At 44.1% G+C, this 12,824-nt stretch overlaps 1 protein-coding gene across 11 annotated transcripts in view; it reads right to left on the bottom strand.

Annotated features, from left to right (window-relative positions):
* Positions 1-12,824, bottom strand: part of CACNB2 (calcium voltage-gated channel auxiliary subunit beta 2) — a gene marked incomplete at both ends in the record, with an annotated part of 400,287 nt that overhangs the window by 20,799 nt on the left and 366,664 nt on the right. For 5 of the 11 annotated variants that reach the window (XM_082844966.1, XM_082844970.1, XM_082844974.1 and 2 more), the window contains 2 exons: positions 8,575-8,633; positions 9,081-9,161. In XM_082844966.1, the coding sequence (XP_082701092.1) occupies positions 8,575-8,633; positions 9,081-9,161 (140 nt within the window). Of the gene's footprint in view, positions 1-8,574; positions 8,634-9,080; positions 9,162-12,135; positions 12,202-12,660; positions 12,681-12,824 lie in introns of all 11 variants that reach the window. The other 6 variants (XM_082844972.1, XM_082844976.1, XM_082844968.1 and 3 more) reach the window with 2 other exon arrangements.

Raw genomic sequence — 12,824 nt, 5'->3', positions numbered from 1 at the left:
TTATCTATTTAACTTTGTTAAAAAATTATTTATTTGTTTTTATTTTCAGCTGCGTTGGGTCTTCGTTGCAGTGCGCAGGCTTTCTCTAGTTGCAGCGAGCGGGGGCTACTCTTCGTTGCGGTGCGCGGGCTTCTCATTTTCGTGGCTTCTCTTGTTGCGGAGCATGGGTTCTAGGCACGTGGGCTTCAGGAGTTGTGGCACGCGGGCTCAGCAGTTGTGGCTCGCGGGCTCTAGAGCGCAGGCTCAGTAGTTGTGGCGCACGGGCTTAGTTGCTCCGCGGCATGTGGGATCTTCCCGGGGCAGGGATTGAACCTGTGTCTCCTACATTGGCAGGCGGATTCTTAACCACTGCACCACCAGGGAAGCCCTATCATTCCAAAAACTTCAGCGGAGAGGATATCCTCCCACGTTTGCTGATGAAAAAAAAGTGACCCATAGGTAGACTGTTTCTCCACGGCTATATATTTACAAAAAGTGGTGAAGCTGGGATTTGAACCCAGAACTACTGAGAGCCTATATTCTTAGGCCCTGTGCTATAATCCCTCCCACAGTATGGTGCTGTGATAGCCATGAGGAATAAATAAGAACAAGACAAACAAGGTCTTCCTCAGTGCTGAGAGTCTAGTAGCAGATATGGGTCATAAATAAGAAAAGAAATTAATAAAATGATTACAGGTTAAGATGGCTGTTCTGAAGAGGACACAGGGGGTGCTGTGACAGACAGTCATGAATTGTGGGGGTCATTTTAGACAGGCTCAAAATGAGAGCAACAAAATCTGGGAGCTGGAAAGAGTAGATGACTTAGACTGGAGACTTAGCCGAATAAACAAGCCAGCAGTAGGGAAAGTGCGGAGCAAAAGAGAGGACTCACAAAACCTCTGAAGAAGAAGGTGAAGGGGGGACTAAAAACAAGAGATTTGGTTAGAAGTCTGTTTCATAGTTAGATCCCTCCACCTCCCCTCCACTACATCAAGCCACAAGGTGGCCATCCTTTTCCCGTGTGGTGTGAGACCATAAGTTCAGTCTCTCTAGGCAACAAAACAGAGGGCATCTGACCAGGGGATGCTACACAGAGCAGGGACAGAGAGAAGAAAGGATGCTAAATGTTGAGCCCCTAGCCCTCTTCCTCAGCCTAGAATTTTGGTAGCCAAGTTTATATCCTCCAGGTGTCAAGAATGGAAGATTCTTCTCTGGGGAATCTGACCACCAAACAGAAAAGACCCAAAGATCAGGACTTTGGTGGTTTCCTATGAAGATCGTCCAGTGAGGTTGTCCTACAGGGAGACCCAAAGGGGACAAGCTGTACCTATCAGCACAGAATTTCCTTTGATGCCCTGTTCTTAAATTTGAGCACAGCAGTGTTCCTTGGGCATCTTAGGGAAACTTCTAACATGAAAGACCAAAACAAACAGAAAAAAATCAACTATGACTAACACCTAAAGTTGAAAGCTATGAGATGATTATATCTACAAAACTAGAACAAACTTCTATATAAAGACTCAGACTAAGAAAGAGTTTTTGGAAACTAAAAATATAACAGTAGAAATGAAAATTCAAAAGAGGGGCTTAGAAGACAAAGTTAAGGAAATCTGCTAAAGAGTAAAACAGAAAAGACAAACCGATGGAAAATCAGAGAAGAAAGGCATAAAAACTAGAGAATTACCCAGGAGGTTTAACTTCCAAATAACAAGAGTTCCCGAAAAAAGACAATAAAGAAAACGCAAGAGAAGTACAATAAATAAATAAATAAATAATCTAGAATTAAGAGTTTGATTTTCCAAATGGAAAGGGGGAGTCCAGCACAAAGGATGAACCTTCCGCATCCAGACATATTCTTATAAATTTCATGACGCTGGGGACAAAGAAAAACCTAAAAGCTTCCAGAGGAAAAGGCAGGTCCCATACAAAGGTTCAGGAATGGAAATGCTTGTGCTTCTCAACAGCAAGAATAATTAACACAACACTGTAAATCAACTGCAGTAAAAAAATATTAAAACTGAAAACAAAACAAAACAAAAAACACAGCAACAATGGAAGACAGAAAGCAATGGAGCAAAAATCCTTGAAAATTCTGGGGGAAAATTTTCTAATCAGAATTCCATAACTATTTTAACTATCAATTAAATGGGAAGGTTGATCAAAGGCACTTTAAGACATTCAGGGTCTCAAAAAGGTTGAATGTCCTCTTTCTAAGGAAACTGTTGGAGGATGTTTTTGACAGAAACGATGGGTGTAAGCCTTGAAAGAGATCAAGTGATCTAGGAAAAAGGGGTTCACACCCCAAAAGAAGGTGAAAGGCATCCCAAGGATAATGAGATGTCTCCGAATGACAAATGTGCACTCAGCACAGAGACACACCATCCAGACCCGAGCAGGACAGAACGTTCCTGGAGAGAAGGTTCAAAAAGGCACAGCTGAGGGACTATCGGATGTGTATGAATATATCGCGAGGAACTTGAGACAACCAGGGGAGAATGTGGGGCTTGACTGGTGCCAACTATATAGAAAATTAAGCACGTGTAAAAAGCAAAATTATTAATCGCACAGAAACCACAAAGAAAACACACAAGAGAAAAGTAATGTGAGTATACAACATGGCTCATTGAAATTGTATTTACGTGGTCATCACGCATCCAGTATACGGAACCAGCCAAAATTATGCTTTAACTCTTGGGAGACTGGAGGATGAGACGGATGCAGGCGTGTGTATGTGAGAGCGAAAGGAGGAATATGCACGAGAGCGCTAAACAGTCTTCACAGCAGGAAGCCCAGAGATAATGCCTAGCATTGAAAACTCAAGCAGCAAATGAAGCACACGATTTAGAGGCAAGGAATAAATACCAAGAGATACAGTTAAAAGAGGTAAAACTAGTTGCCCTCTGAGAGCAGGACATTCAGTAAAGTGTGGAAAGGGAATCACTGGCTTTTGCAAAAAAAAAAAGAAAAAAAGAAAAAGATCTCTTGATCTATATACTGTAAAATCCATCCTTTACTGTGTACACATCCCTGAACTTGGGCCAATTCATGAAGTCCTGTATCCACCATCACATTCATGACGCAGGACAGTTCCATCGCCTGCCCCACCCCACCCCTGTCAACCACGGAGCTGTTTTCCATCCCTGTGGTTTTGCCTTTTCCAGAGCATCACCGTAGCCTTTTGAGCTGAGCCTCTTGCACTTTGCATAATGGATCTGAGATTCGTCCACGATGTTGTGTGTATCAGTAGTTCATTCCTTTTTATCACGGAGCGGGACTCCTATTTACAAAAAGTAAGTCTACTTGATTAAGCTTTTTGTACTTTGATGACAGGATTACTGAACGTGGAAAAAACGATAACCAGAAAAGAGATACTAAACACATCAACTTAAACATATTTAGTTTCATTAGGACTTCCCAAGGCATTCCCAAGTGAAACCAGACTGCTTACGTGGTTCGCTCTGTAGGCTCTGGAAGACAGCCACGGTTCTATTGCAACTCCTTAAGTCATTACTAGAGGTTCCGCCAAAAAAAAAACAGACCTTGAAAGTCCTAAGGGCCAAATTCTGGGGACAATTCAGTGTAGAGGAGCAGTCCTCAACCCTCACAGTGTATCGAAGTTGCCAGGAAAGATTTTACAGTTACACGAAGTCCCATCCTAGACACTGGGTTTCGCTTAGTCACAGGTGGGATGTAAGTCTTTGGTGGGTTTTTTGTTTGTTTTTGTTTTTAAACCTCTGCAGATGCTTCTAATACGCAGCCAGGGTAGATAACCACCGGTTTAGAAGAAGCTGTCTCACGTCTAAGTACATTTCCCACCTGACAAAGTGATGTAATATTTTCCAGGATGACTGATTTCCAGGAAGATTCCTTCACACAAGGTCACGGACCCATCCCTACAGAATTCAGTATGCATTCTGAACGCTTCTGTGTCGAGAGCTGACATGTTCAGAATCACTGGAGAGGACAACCGAATTCACCACTGATGGTGGCTTTCCTTCTCGCCCCCGACTTTCTTGTTAATTTACCTGTCGTGCTACTAGGTGAACAGGAAGATTGCTTTGTTCACGGGATGACACAGTTGTTTAGGGTGGATCCGACTGTAAATGGGCTCCTCTACTGCACATAACAGAAAGGATAATGATTCGTCATCTCTTCTTTGACCTGACACACTTAGTGCTATTTTAACAACCAGGACCATGGTCCTGACAACTCTCCAGGGCTTCCACAAACGAACCTAACCGGGTTTCAGACGGAAAAGAATTCCTGTCAAGAATCTTTTCATCCCCAGCCCTTCCTTTCCTATTTTCTCCCTCTTGGGCTTTACATTTTTTTTAAAAAAATAAATGTTGTTTATTTAATAGATAATTCAGGAGTCATTCACTTTTCCCTTCTAGAATTACAGGTCTATTTAGAATTAGACACACCTGATACCTGGGATGAATTTCCGCCCTCTGTTGCTGTCTGGTGACCAAAAGCAGACACCGAATGATTCAGTAACTCTGCGTGTCTTGCCTTGAGTAAAGGAGTTAAAGTTTTGCACGGCTTTTAGAAATTCTCCCTTATGGACCCTGTTACTTCGAGGATCTTTATTTGGTGATCACAGGTCTAGAGTGTTGAACCCCAGTTTTATGAGTTCAGATGAGCCAGGGCAGATCCACCCATAAAGCCATATGGAAATTACTTCTGGCCAGAAACAGAAGACGGATACAACATTGAGATATTGCCTTTGTTTGTTTCTTAAATGAACTCAATCTGGATGGCTGATACTTTCGAACGTGGGTCCAAGATACACCCTATGGCTGGAATCTATCTTCCAAGTTCAAAACTTAGGTTGAAATAGAGGTGGTAAGTCAGGAAACCCCACCTCACTTCCCCATCTTTGGCATTTAGAAAAGGGCAGTGGGTTAACTCAGGCACGGAAAGCAAAGTGCCTATTCTAGCAGAATTTTCTGGGTAAGCACGCTCGTGTAGACAATTCCAAATGGTGATAGATGACAAAGTCAAGAATAAAGAGGGGAAGGCTCTACATGGGCCCGATTAGAGGTATGCCTTTTATACGTGGCCAGAGCCCGATGGCCTTGGATCAAGCCAAGGACCAAGCTGTGTTTCCTGGCCTGAAATAAATTATATTTCATAAAGTTATGAAAAACAAAAGTATCCAATTAGGAGCATTTGGTTAGGCAGACTTTGATCCTAAAGTCTTTTACTGAAACATAGATTCTATTTTTTTCTTGAAACATAGATTCTACTTTTTGTTTTCTATCTCTGTCAGTCCTTTGCTGGATGACTAACAATACTTATCCTGCTATAAAAGTTGCCCTCTTTGCCCGCCTCCCCTCCTGACTCCCACTGTGGAACAGCTGGAAGAAGGACTTTGGTCCTTATCTTCTTTGAAGGAAGAATTCAGCAAAGAGACAGTGTTTATTAGGAGCAAAGTACGTGTGGAAGAGCACACGGGCAAACTGGCCGTGAGCTGTGTGCAACTGGGGTGGCTGAGGTTGCTTATATGGGGGCAGTTTTCTGGGTTGTCTCTGGCCAGTCATCTTGCTTGTGCCCATCTTTGGTCTGTCAAAGGGCAGCGGGCGACCAATTGCAGCTGCTCAGCCTGGGGCCTGTCTATCTCCTACCTCATGACCAGAAGTCAATATAAATCAGGAACACGTGTAGGCGCCTGTGTGGTCAAGGAAGGAAGTAGTCAACTGAGAAGTCTAAAAGAACAGTGCAACCTACAGATTCCATCTACTGTACTTGTAACTGTCAGGTTGGAGAAGAAAGGGAATGCGGAGAAGAGAGGCACCCAACTTGTCTCATTAAAAATACAGAAGTATACCCTCGCTCTCTGTGCTCCCAGGTCCCTGGTAATCCATTCTTAGCTTAAATTTGGAAGTTTCCATTTTAGACTCCAGTCCTTTCTTTGATGCTTCAGAAGTTGGCTTAACCTTTACTATGGTGCCCACTGGTTATTCGATTCAAGGCTTCCTTTCAGTAGACCCTAAGTAAACTCCACGAAGCCAAGGCTGTCGTCTGATTTTGTGTCTCACGATGCTTGGCTCATAGAATATGCTGAAGAAGTATCTGCTGCAGGGATGGAGAGGGAAAGGGCTGGATTAAGTCCAAGCTGATTAACACGACACGCTAGAGATGGGCCCGGCTTTGTTACCGGTCACCCCCTACCCTAGGGACTTCACCTGAAGACCTCTAGGTGGCATCCAGGATGCACCTTCATGCCTGCACACACCTTAGACCCTCTACTGGACATGCCCTTCTCCTCCTAACTCACTTGGGAAAATCTTAGGTACCATTTAAAAACCCTTCCTGGATGCTGACATCCCTAAGTCAGTGTTAATCCGTCTTCCCTTCATGCTGCCTGTACCTTGGACACCTACGTGCCCAGCTGTCTTTTCATTCACTTGATATTTTACTGCTCAGGGTCTCAGTGTATGGTTTACACATGAGCTCTTCACAGGCAGACACGGTGAATGGCTTCCACATCTCTGCATCCCTCCAGCAGACATGTTTTCAACACCCATCCATTCATTGTTCATGCTGAGGACCGTTCTAGGCCTTGAGAACTGACCATCGTTCACAAAACAGATTAAAACCCTTGCCCTCGTGGAGCTTATATTCTAATTGTGGGAGAATGACAACAAAGGAATTTAATAAATAAAACTCATAAAACAGTTACGGGGAAAAAGTCAGGGAAGGAAGAGAGAATGCGTGCTTGTGTGTGTGTGGGCGCGCACGTATACCAAGGAGAATATCTGAGGGGAAGTTCCTAGCACAGGGGCTGCAAGTGTGAAGGCCCCGAGGCGGGCATGCATCTACTGTCTGGAACACTCATAGGACAGCAAGGAAGTGAGAGGCAGGAAGAGCATGAGCAAAGGGAAGTGGAGTACGAGATGCAGTCAAAGAGAAGGAGCGGGTGGGGATGTGGATGGTCAGACCACACAGGGCCGTGTAGGCCACCGGAAGGACTTTGATTTTCACTGAGGGAAAGAGAAGCCACCTGACGGATCCGAACAAGGGAGTGATGAGATCCAGCTCACAGTGTGACAGGGTCGTGAATTGAGAGCAGACTTGAAGGAAGCAAAGCTCGAAGCAAGGATACAAGTTAGGCAGCTATTTACTGCACTAATCTCGGGAGGAGACGATGGTGTCTCAGACCAAATGGATAGCAGAGGATGCGTGAGAAGTGGGGAGATTCTTGATATATTCTGAAGAGACAGACAACAGCATTTGCATGTGGAACGTAAGGGGAAAAGAACAGTCAAGGACGAGTCCATGTTCCAGGGTGGAAGGTCTTGGGACTGAGAGACGAAGAGGTATGGATGGAAAGGTGGAAGACGGAAAGGGGCAGGTCAGGGATGGGGGGAGTTGGGAGGTCAAACTTGAGAAGTCCATGAGACACCTCAGTGTCAGACACCTCAGTGATGATGTTGCACAGACAGTAGGACATATGGGTCTGGGATTCAGAGGAGAGACCAGCAAAGAAATGCTATTTAAAAGCCCGACATCGAATGGAATCACCAAAGGAGGGAGTGTGGATAGAGAAGACAGAGGACAGCCCTGGGCTCTCCAAGATGTCAAGCTGAGAGGAAGAGCCAGCCAAGGAGACAACGGAGCTGCCAGTCAGATAGAAGAAACCCAGAAAAGCGTGGCTCTAGAAACCAAGCAAATGAAGTATTTAGAAGAGGATGGAGTAGTCCGCCATGTTGATTAGGAGGAGGGCTGAGGATCCCCTCCTGGATTTATCAACGTGAAGGTCACTGGTGATCTGACGTGACTAGTTTGGGGTAAGGGATGGGGAGGTAACTGGAGTAGGTTCAAGAGACTCAGGAGAGAGCATGTGCACACAACTTGTTCAAGGAGGGTTACTATAAAGAAAAGGGGGAGAACGGGACCGCCGGAGGGGCGTATGAGGCCAAATTTGGCCAAAGGGCAACAACTCCATTTTTACGTGCTGATGGTGTTTCCATTAGAAGGAGAAATACTGCCGAGGAGAGAGGGAAGGGCTGTGATAGCTGTGTTGGTGTGGGGATGGGGAACTGGGACCTAGCACCCAGGTAGGGGTCATTGCCCACAGTAACAGGAGAAAAGGCGGAGCATTCAGGCAAATACACAAGGGGGGATAGGTGTGTGGTGGGATCGCTTGGACCGTCTCCTCTGTTCGCCTCTGTTTTCTCAATGAAGTAGGAAGCAAATTCCCGGGAGAGCTCGAGAGGAGAAGGGTTTGATGAGAGAGGAAGTGCTGTGAAAGCCTTTTAGAAGAGTAGAGAAGTGCATGGAAGAGGCATACAGAGTATGATTTCTGGGCAGCGTTGAGGGCCAGCTGATCATGAATTTAGGGTGAGATCCGTCAGCAGGGGTTTGGCCAAGTTCAGCTTACGGATGCAGGTGTAAGAACAGAGAGCTGAGGAGGTGCCAAGCAAATACGACAAATATTGACTGAAGCCGATCGAACTGAACGGAACTTTCTTCCTGTCACCACGGAGACTTCAGAAGTGAGTTTCCTCTTGGGATCACACGCCTGTCCCACCCAGGTTTCATCATCTTCACAACAAAAATCCACAAAACCCAGAATTCTGAAATACTCACCGCCCTTCGAATCTGTGTTTTAAAAAATCGAACAATGCCTTTTGCATCATATCTGTGACCTGCAATTGAGTAAGCAATAAGAGACAATAAAATATTACTAATTATGATAAGACAATTTTACTACCCTTAAGAATGTCTGAAAACCATTGGGAAAAAGTAGCATGTGAGGTCGCCCCTGTTTTCCGTCGCTGAGCTCTGATACAGTAGCAATCAAAAAGACGAAGTTCCCCAGACTAACTCTGGGAGTGACAATTAATGACATCGCAAGGGGTTTCAGTCACTCTCCAGTTGATACTCTCTCTCCAGACTGAGTCAACTGTAGCTCACAAGGCGACAGCCAAGAAAACAAACTAGAACAGAACAGGTAGCAACGCACACTGTGGCTTGAGAACAACATACTTTACTGCCGCAGCTCTTTTCTAAGTTCAAGAGTCAGGAGAGGGAGGTGGGGTCGCAAAGCAGTTCGGCACGCAAGGTCCAGGGTACTCCCGAGGGCAGCTACCTACCTCGTACCCCTTCAGAGAGGGGCCCACCAGGACCACAGGTCGCATAGAAGGGACCACGTCATAAGGAGGGGTGTGCTCTGTCTGCAGAGAGAGAGGAGATGCCTTCAGACGGTTAAAAGGCAGAAGGAACTCAAATCTTTTATGTATAAACTGTTCTGTCTCAACTCTGCTATACGAGGCACTACCTTTCCAGACATTTCCTTTTTTTTTTTTTTTTTCACTTGCCTCTTTTTCTAAATAAACCCAATCCAAGACCGGGTGGGTTTATTTCCTTCACGTTTCGAAGTGACTGAGCTCTCTACAGTTTTCTGGCTCTCCTTAAAAAATGCTCCTCACGTTCCTAAAGCAGGAGGGGCCGCTTTTGAACAGAAGCTAGTTGGTAGGACAGAAACATGCCTCATGCAGGAGAGGTGCTCTTAGGCTTGACTAGAGGTTAATATTGCTTTTCAGGTGGCATTTGAGTTTTCTCAAGAGTCAAGTGATCAGACCTCACGTGGTTAATTACAAGGAAAAGAATTTGGGTCTTAGATGTTGGTCTTACCTGGATAAAACCTCATTTCAAAACATTACCAAATACTTGACAGTTTCTGTTTTGCTGTGAGAGTTTAGATGAGCCTGCATGCTTGTTCCAGTAGAGGGAATCACGATCACTATTCACAGCTGAGGGACTCACATTTTTAGATTTTTGGTTTCTATCCCTTGGAACTTAAACACTCGAAATGTAAGGTTTATGTGCCTTGGAGGAAAGGTGGTGTCTGTGTGTGTGATAATATATCCAAGCAGGCCTCCGTGGCCTCAAAAGGTTCATTGTCATCTTGCACATCTCATATGCTTCTTAAGAACTGTTCAGGAGGTGTTTCTGTTACATAACTAATTCATGCCCTCCCACAATAATTTATTTCTTTTTTAGAAGAGCAGGGGGAGGACCTAATTTTGTAGCAATTTCTAAAACTTGCAACAATTTTCAGCTCTCCTGCTTCCAATAAAATAACGAAAATAAAGCTTTTTCCAAAAATTAGATAACTCATTTGTTTGATGATCTTAAAACCCCCTATTTTAATAGCAGAAAATGTTAAAGTGACCCAAAGAATAACTTTTTTTTTTTTTTTTAAATGTAGAAGAAAGAGCTATGGCCTGAGACACTGGGATAAACAAATCATGGTGACAGGAATCTTCCTGCATTGAGGAGTGTCTGAAAAAATATATATTTTAAGAATCACACAGACCCAAAGAAAAATCTTCTCCAAACTATTTGGAGAATTTGATACACATCGCAAATGTGAACGTCATTAGTGTACCAGGCTGTCGCATGACAGAACATGTCACTGTTGCTTAAAATGGCCCTTTACGAACTATCTGACTTTGATCGAATTTAACTCACTGGGGGGAAGGGGGAGGGGATGAAAAAGCATTTCAAATTCAAAAGGTTCCATCTGAGCTTTTGCCAAGAGTCACAGACAACCTAATCCAAGGCGAGAAAATATTACTGTGACTGGGCTGTCAGATTTTACTGCTGAAAACTTCAGTGTTCAAAGTGAATTTTAACAGACACAATCAAGGTGGAATACATTTTTAAACAGAAGAATAAAAAAAAAACCAAGACAAACATAATACAGTGACAGCACAAATGCCACGCAAGCACCACTCTACAAGCAACTTAAAACGTGGCAAATAATCTCATCATTGCATCTCAGGTTGTTTCTTTTGGTTTCTGAACTCTACGTTGAAGCTGACCACGTCATCAGTAACATAAGAAGAATGAATACCGGTGCCGAAGGCATCATAAGCATATTCATGAAATGATTACATTAAATTCATTCATCAAATTCATTCATGAAATTATTGCATTTATACCACCTGAGATCATGTTGAAAGTGTTTAGAAACCAAGTCCTTATAACTATGCCGTCTAAGAATACCTTTTCCACTGTTACAAGTTGCACGCATTTTAGGAACAGCTCCCAAGAAATTTTATTTCAGGTCTTTAAATATGCAGTGGCCCAGTATTGGACGGGTCTTGGGTCCCTTTGATTTGTGACTGCCAACTAGCAAAGTGTTACCCGTGCTGGTAAGTCAGCCTCTTTATCAGCAGGGTAGCAGAAATGACCTTATTTGATGGAATATTGGTACTCTGTGCTCTACGGATCATGACACCATCCTTTTCATCTATCCTTTCCTGCTAAGTGTAATGTGTTCCAATTATTTAGTGGAAGAACTACGATAAACATTTTTCAAATTCTGGAATTTAAGAGTCAGCAAACTTCAAAAACCTATCAGCGAACGTGGTTTTCGTTCCTGTCGCTGTTCTGTAAAGCCCAGGGCAGCTGAGCAAGGCTGCGTTTCTAGGTTTCTGCTGCTCTGAACACTGAGTCACCTGGCTGCACGTTTTAGCCGTGACAAGAAGACAGGACCAGAGACATGGACCCACTGTCGTGGATGGACATCCAGCTGGGGTTTTCGGTGTTCACACAAAAATCCAGGTGTTTTAGTCTGTGCCTGGAGTGGCTAGGTCTTCCACGATGAAAGCAACCATAATTTACTTAAAAAACAAAACGAAACACAGTTCAGCATCTGACACCTCACTGATGACTCAGAGTTCCTCCACAGGGCAGAATCCTTGTGCACAGAGAAGAGCTCAGGGCGTGGACAGTCGAAGGGGGAGTAGATTCTACTCCACCCCTGAGTGTCATGAGAGGTTGTGCCGGACTTGCTGACGTCACAAAGAATAACTCTAAAAGACAGCACAGCACAGCAGGCGGTGGGCAGTGGTGTATAAAAGAAGGGAAGGAAAGAAGGGGATTGTAGGGGAGGTATCCTTAGAAAATAACGCTTTGGAGCTACAAAATGTGCTGGAGGAAACAGACTTTGGAATCAGTGGAGCGCAGAAATAGCCTATAGTTTCCAGTCAGGGGACGAAAAACATCATTGGGTAGCATCTTGGTCGGCCAGCGGCACAGGCTCTACGCACGCACAGCCACCGTGCCACCATCCGACAGGGGGGATGCTGAGGTCTGAGTAACACTGGGAGAGGGTTTACATGTGACAACAGGAGAAACTCAGAGTAAACCGCCAAAACAAGCCTGCAGTTTCCCACTGGTCTTGTTCATCGGCAGATTTTGCTCCTAGTGGATCAGAAGTTTAAATGCTGACTAAATTAAAAATTGAAGAATTGAAGAAAATGTTTTAGTACAAGCTATGTATCTGGATGTCCTAAATCAGAATATAATGATGGTTTTAATAGGCTTGATTATCAGTTAAATTTCTGCAGAAGAGAGGGAAAGAGACAGAAGCATGCACAAGAGAGGTGCATTCCATGGAGTTGTCAGCGTTTGACGTTCCTTGAATGTTGGAACGAATGCCCTCGGGGGGTAGATATTATTCCATCAAAAAGGCTAAGTACTGCAATGGTGATTTCACAGGTCACTCACCGAATTTAGTTGGTTGGAAATGCATGGACTCAGTTAGCGGCTTGATAGGTTCTTTTCATAGGACAGAACTGATCGTATCGAATAAAACTGTGGGATTGAATGCTAATGATGCCAGGGGCAGGATAAACACAGCTTATGTCAATGTGAACTTACCGATTTCTGCTTCTGCTTAGCTACAGCAGCATGGAAAAGAAACAAAGAATAACAAAGCATGCATGTTATTGGCTTTATCAAGGACGCAGACAGTCCACAGGACTAGAAATGTGACGTAGTGCAGTTGGGCACGTGGACAGACGCAAGCTTGGAAGTTCATGTTA

The sequence above is a fragment of the Leucopleurus acutus genome (assembly GCF_964270905.1).
Source record: "Leucopleurus acutus genome assembly, chromosome: 1".
Lineage (NCBI taxonomy): Eukaryota > Metazoa > Chordata > Mammalia > Artiodactyla > Delphinidae > Leucopleurus > Leucopleurus acutus.
The sequence above is the reverse complement of the archived record's forward strand: the minus strand, read 5'-3'. Positions and strand labels throughout refer to the sequence as shown.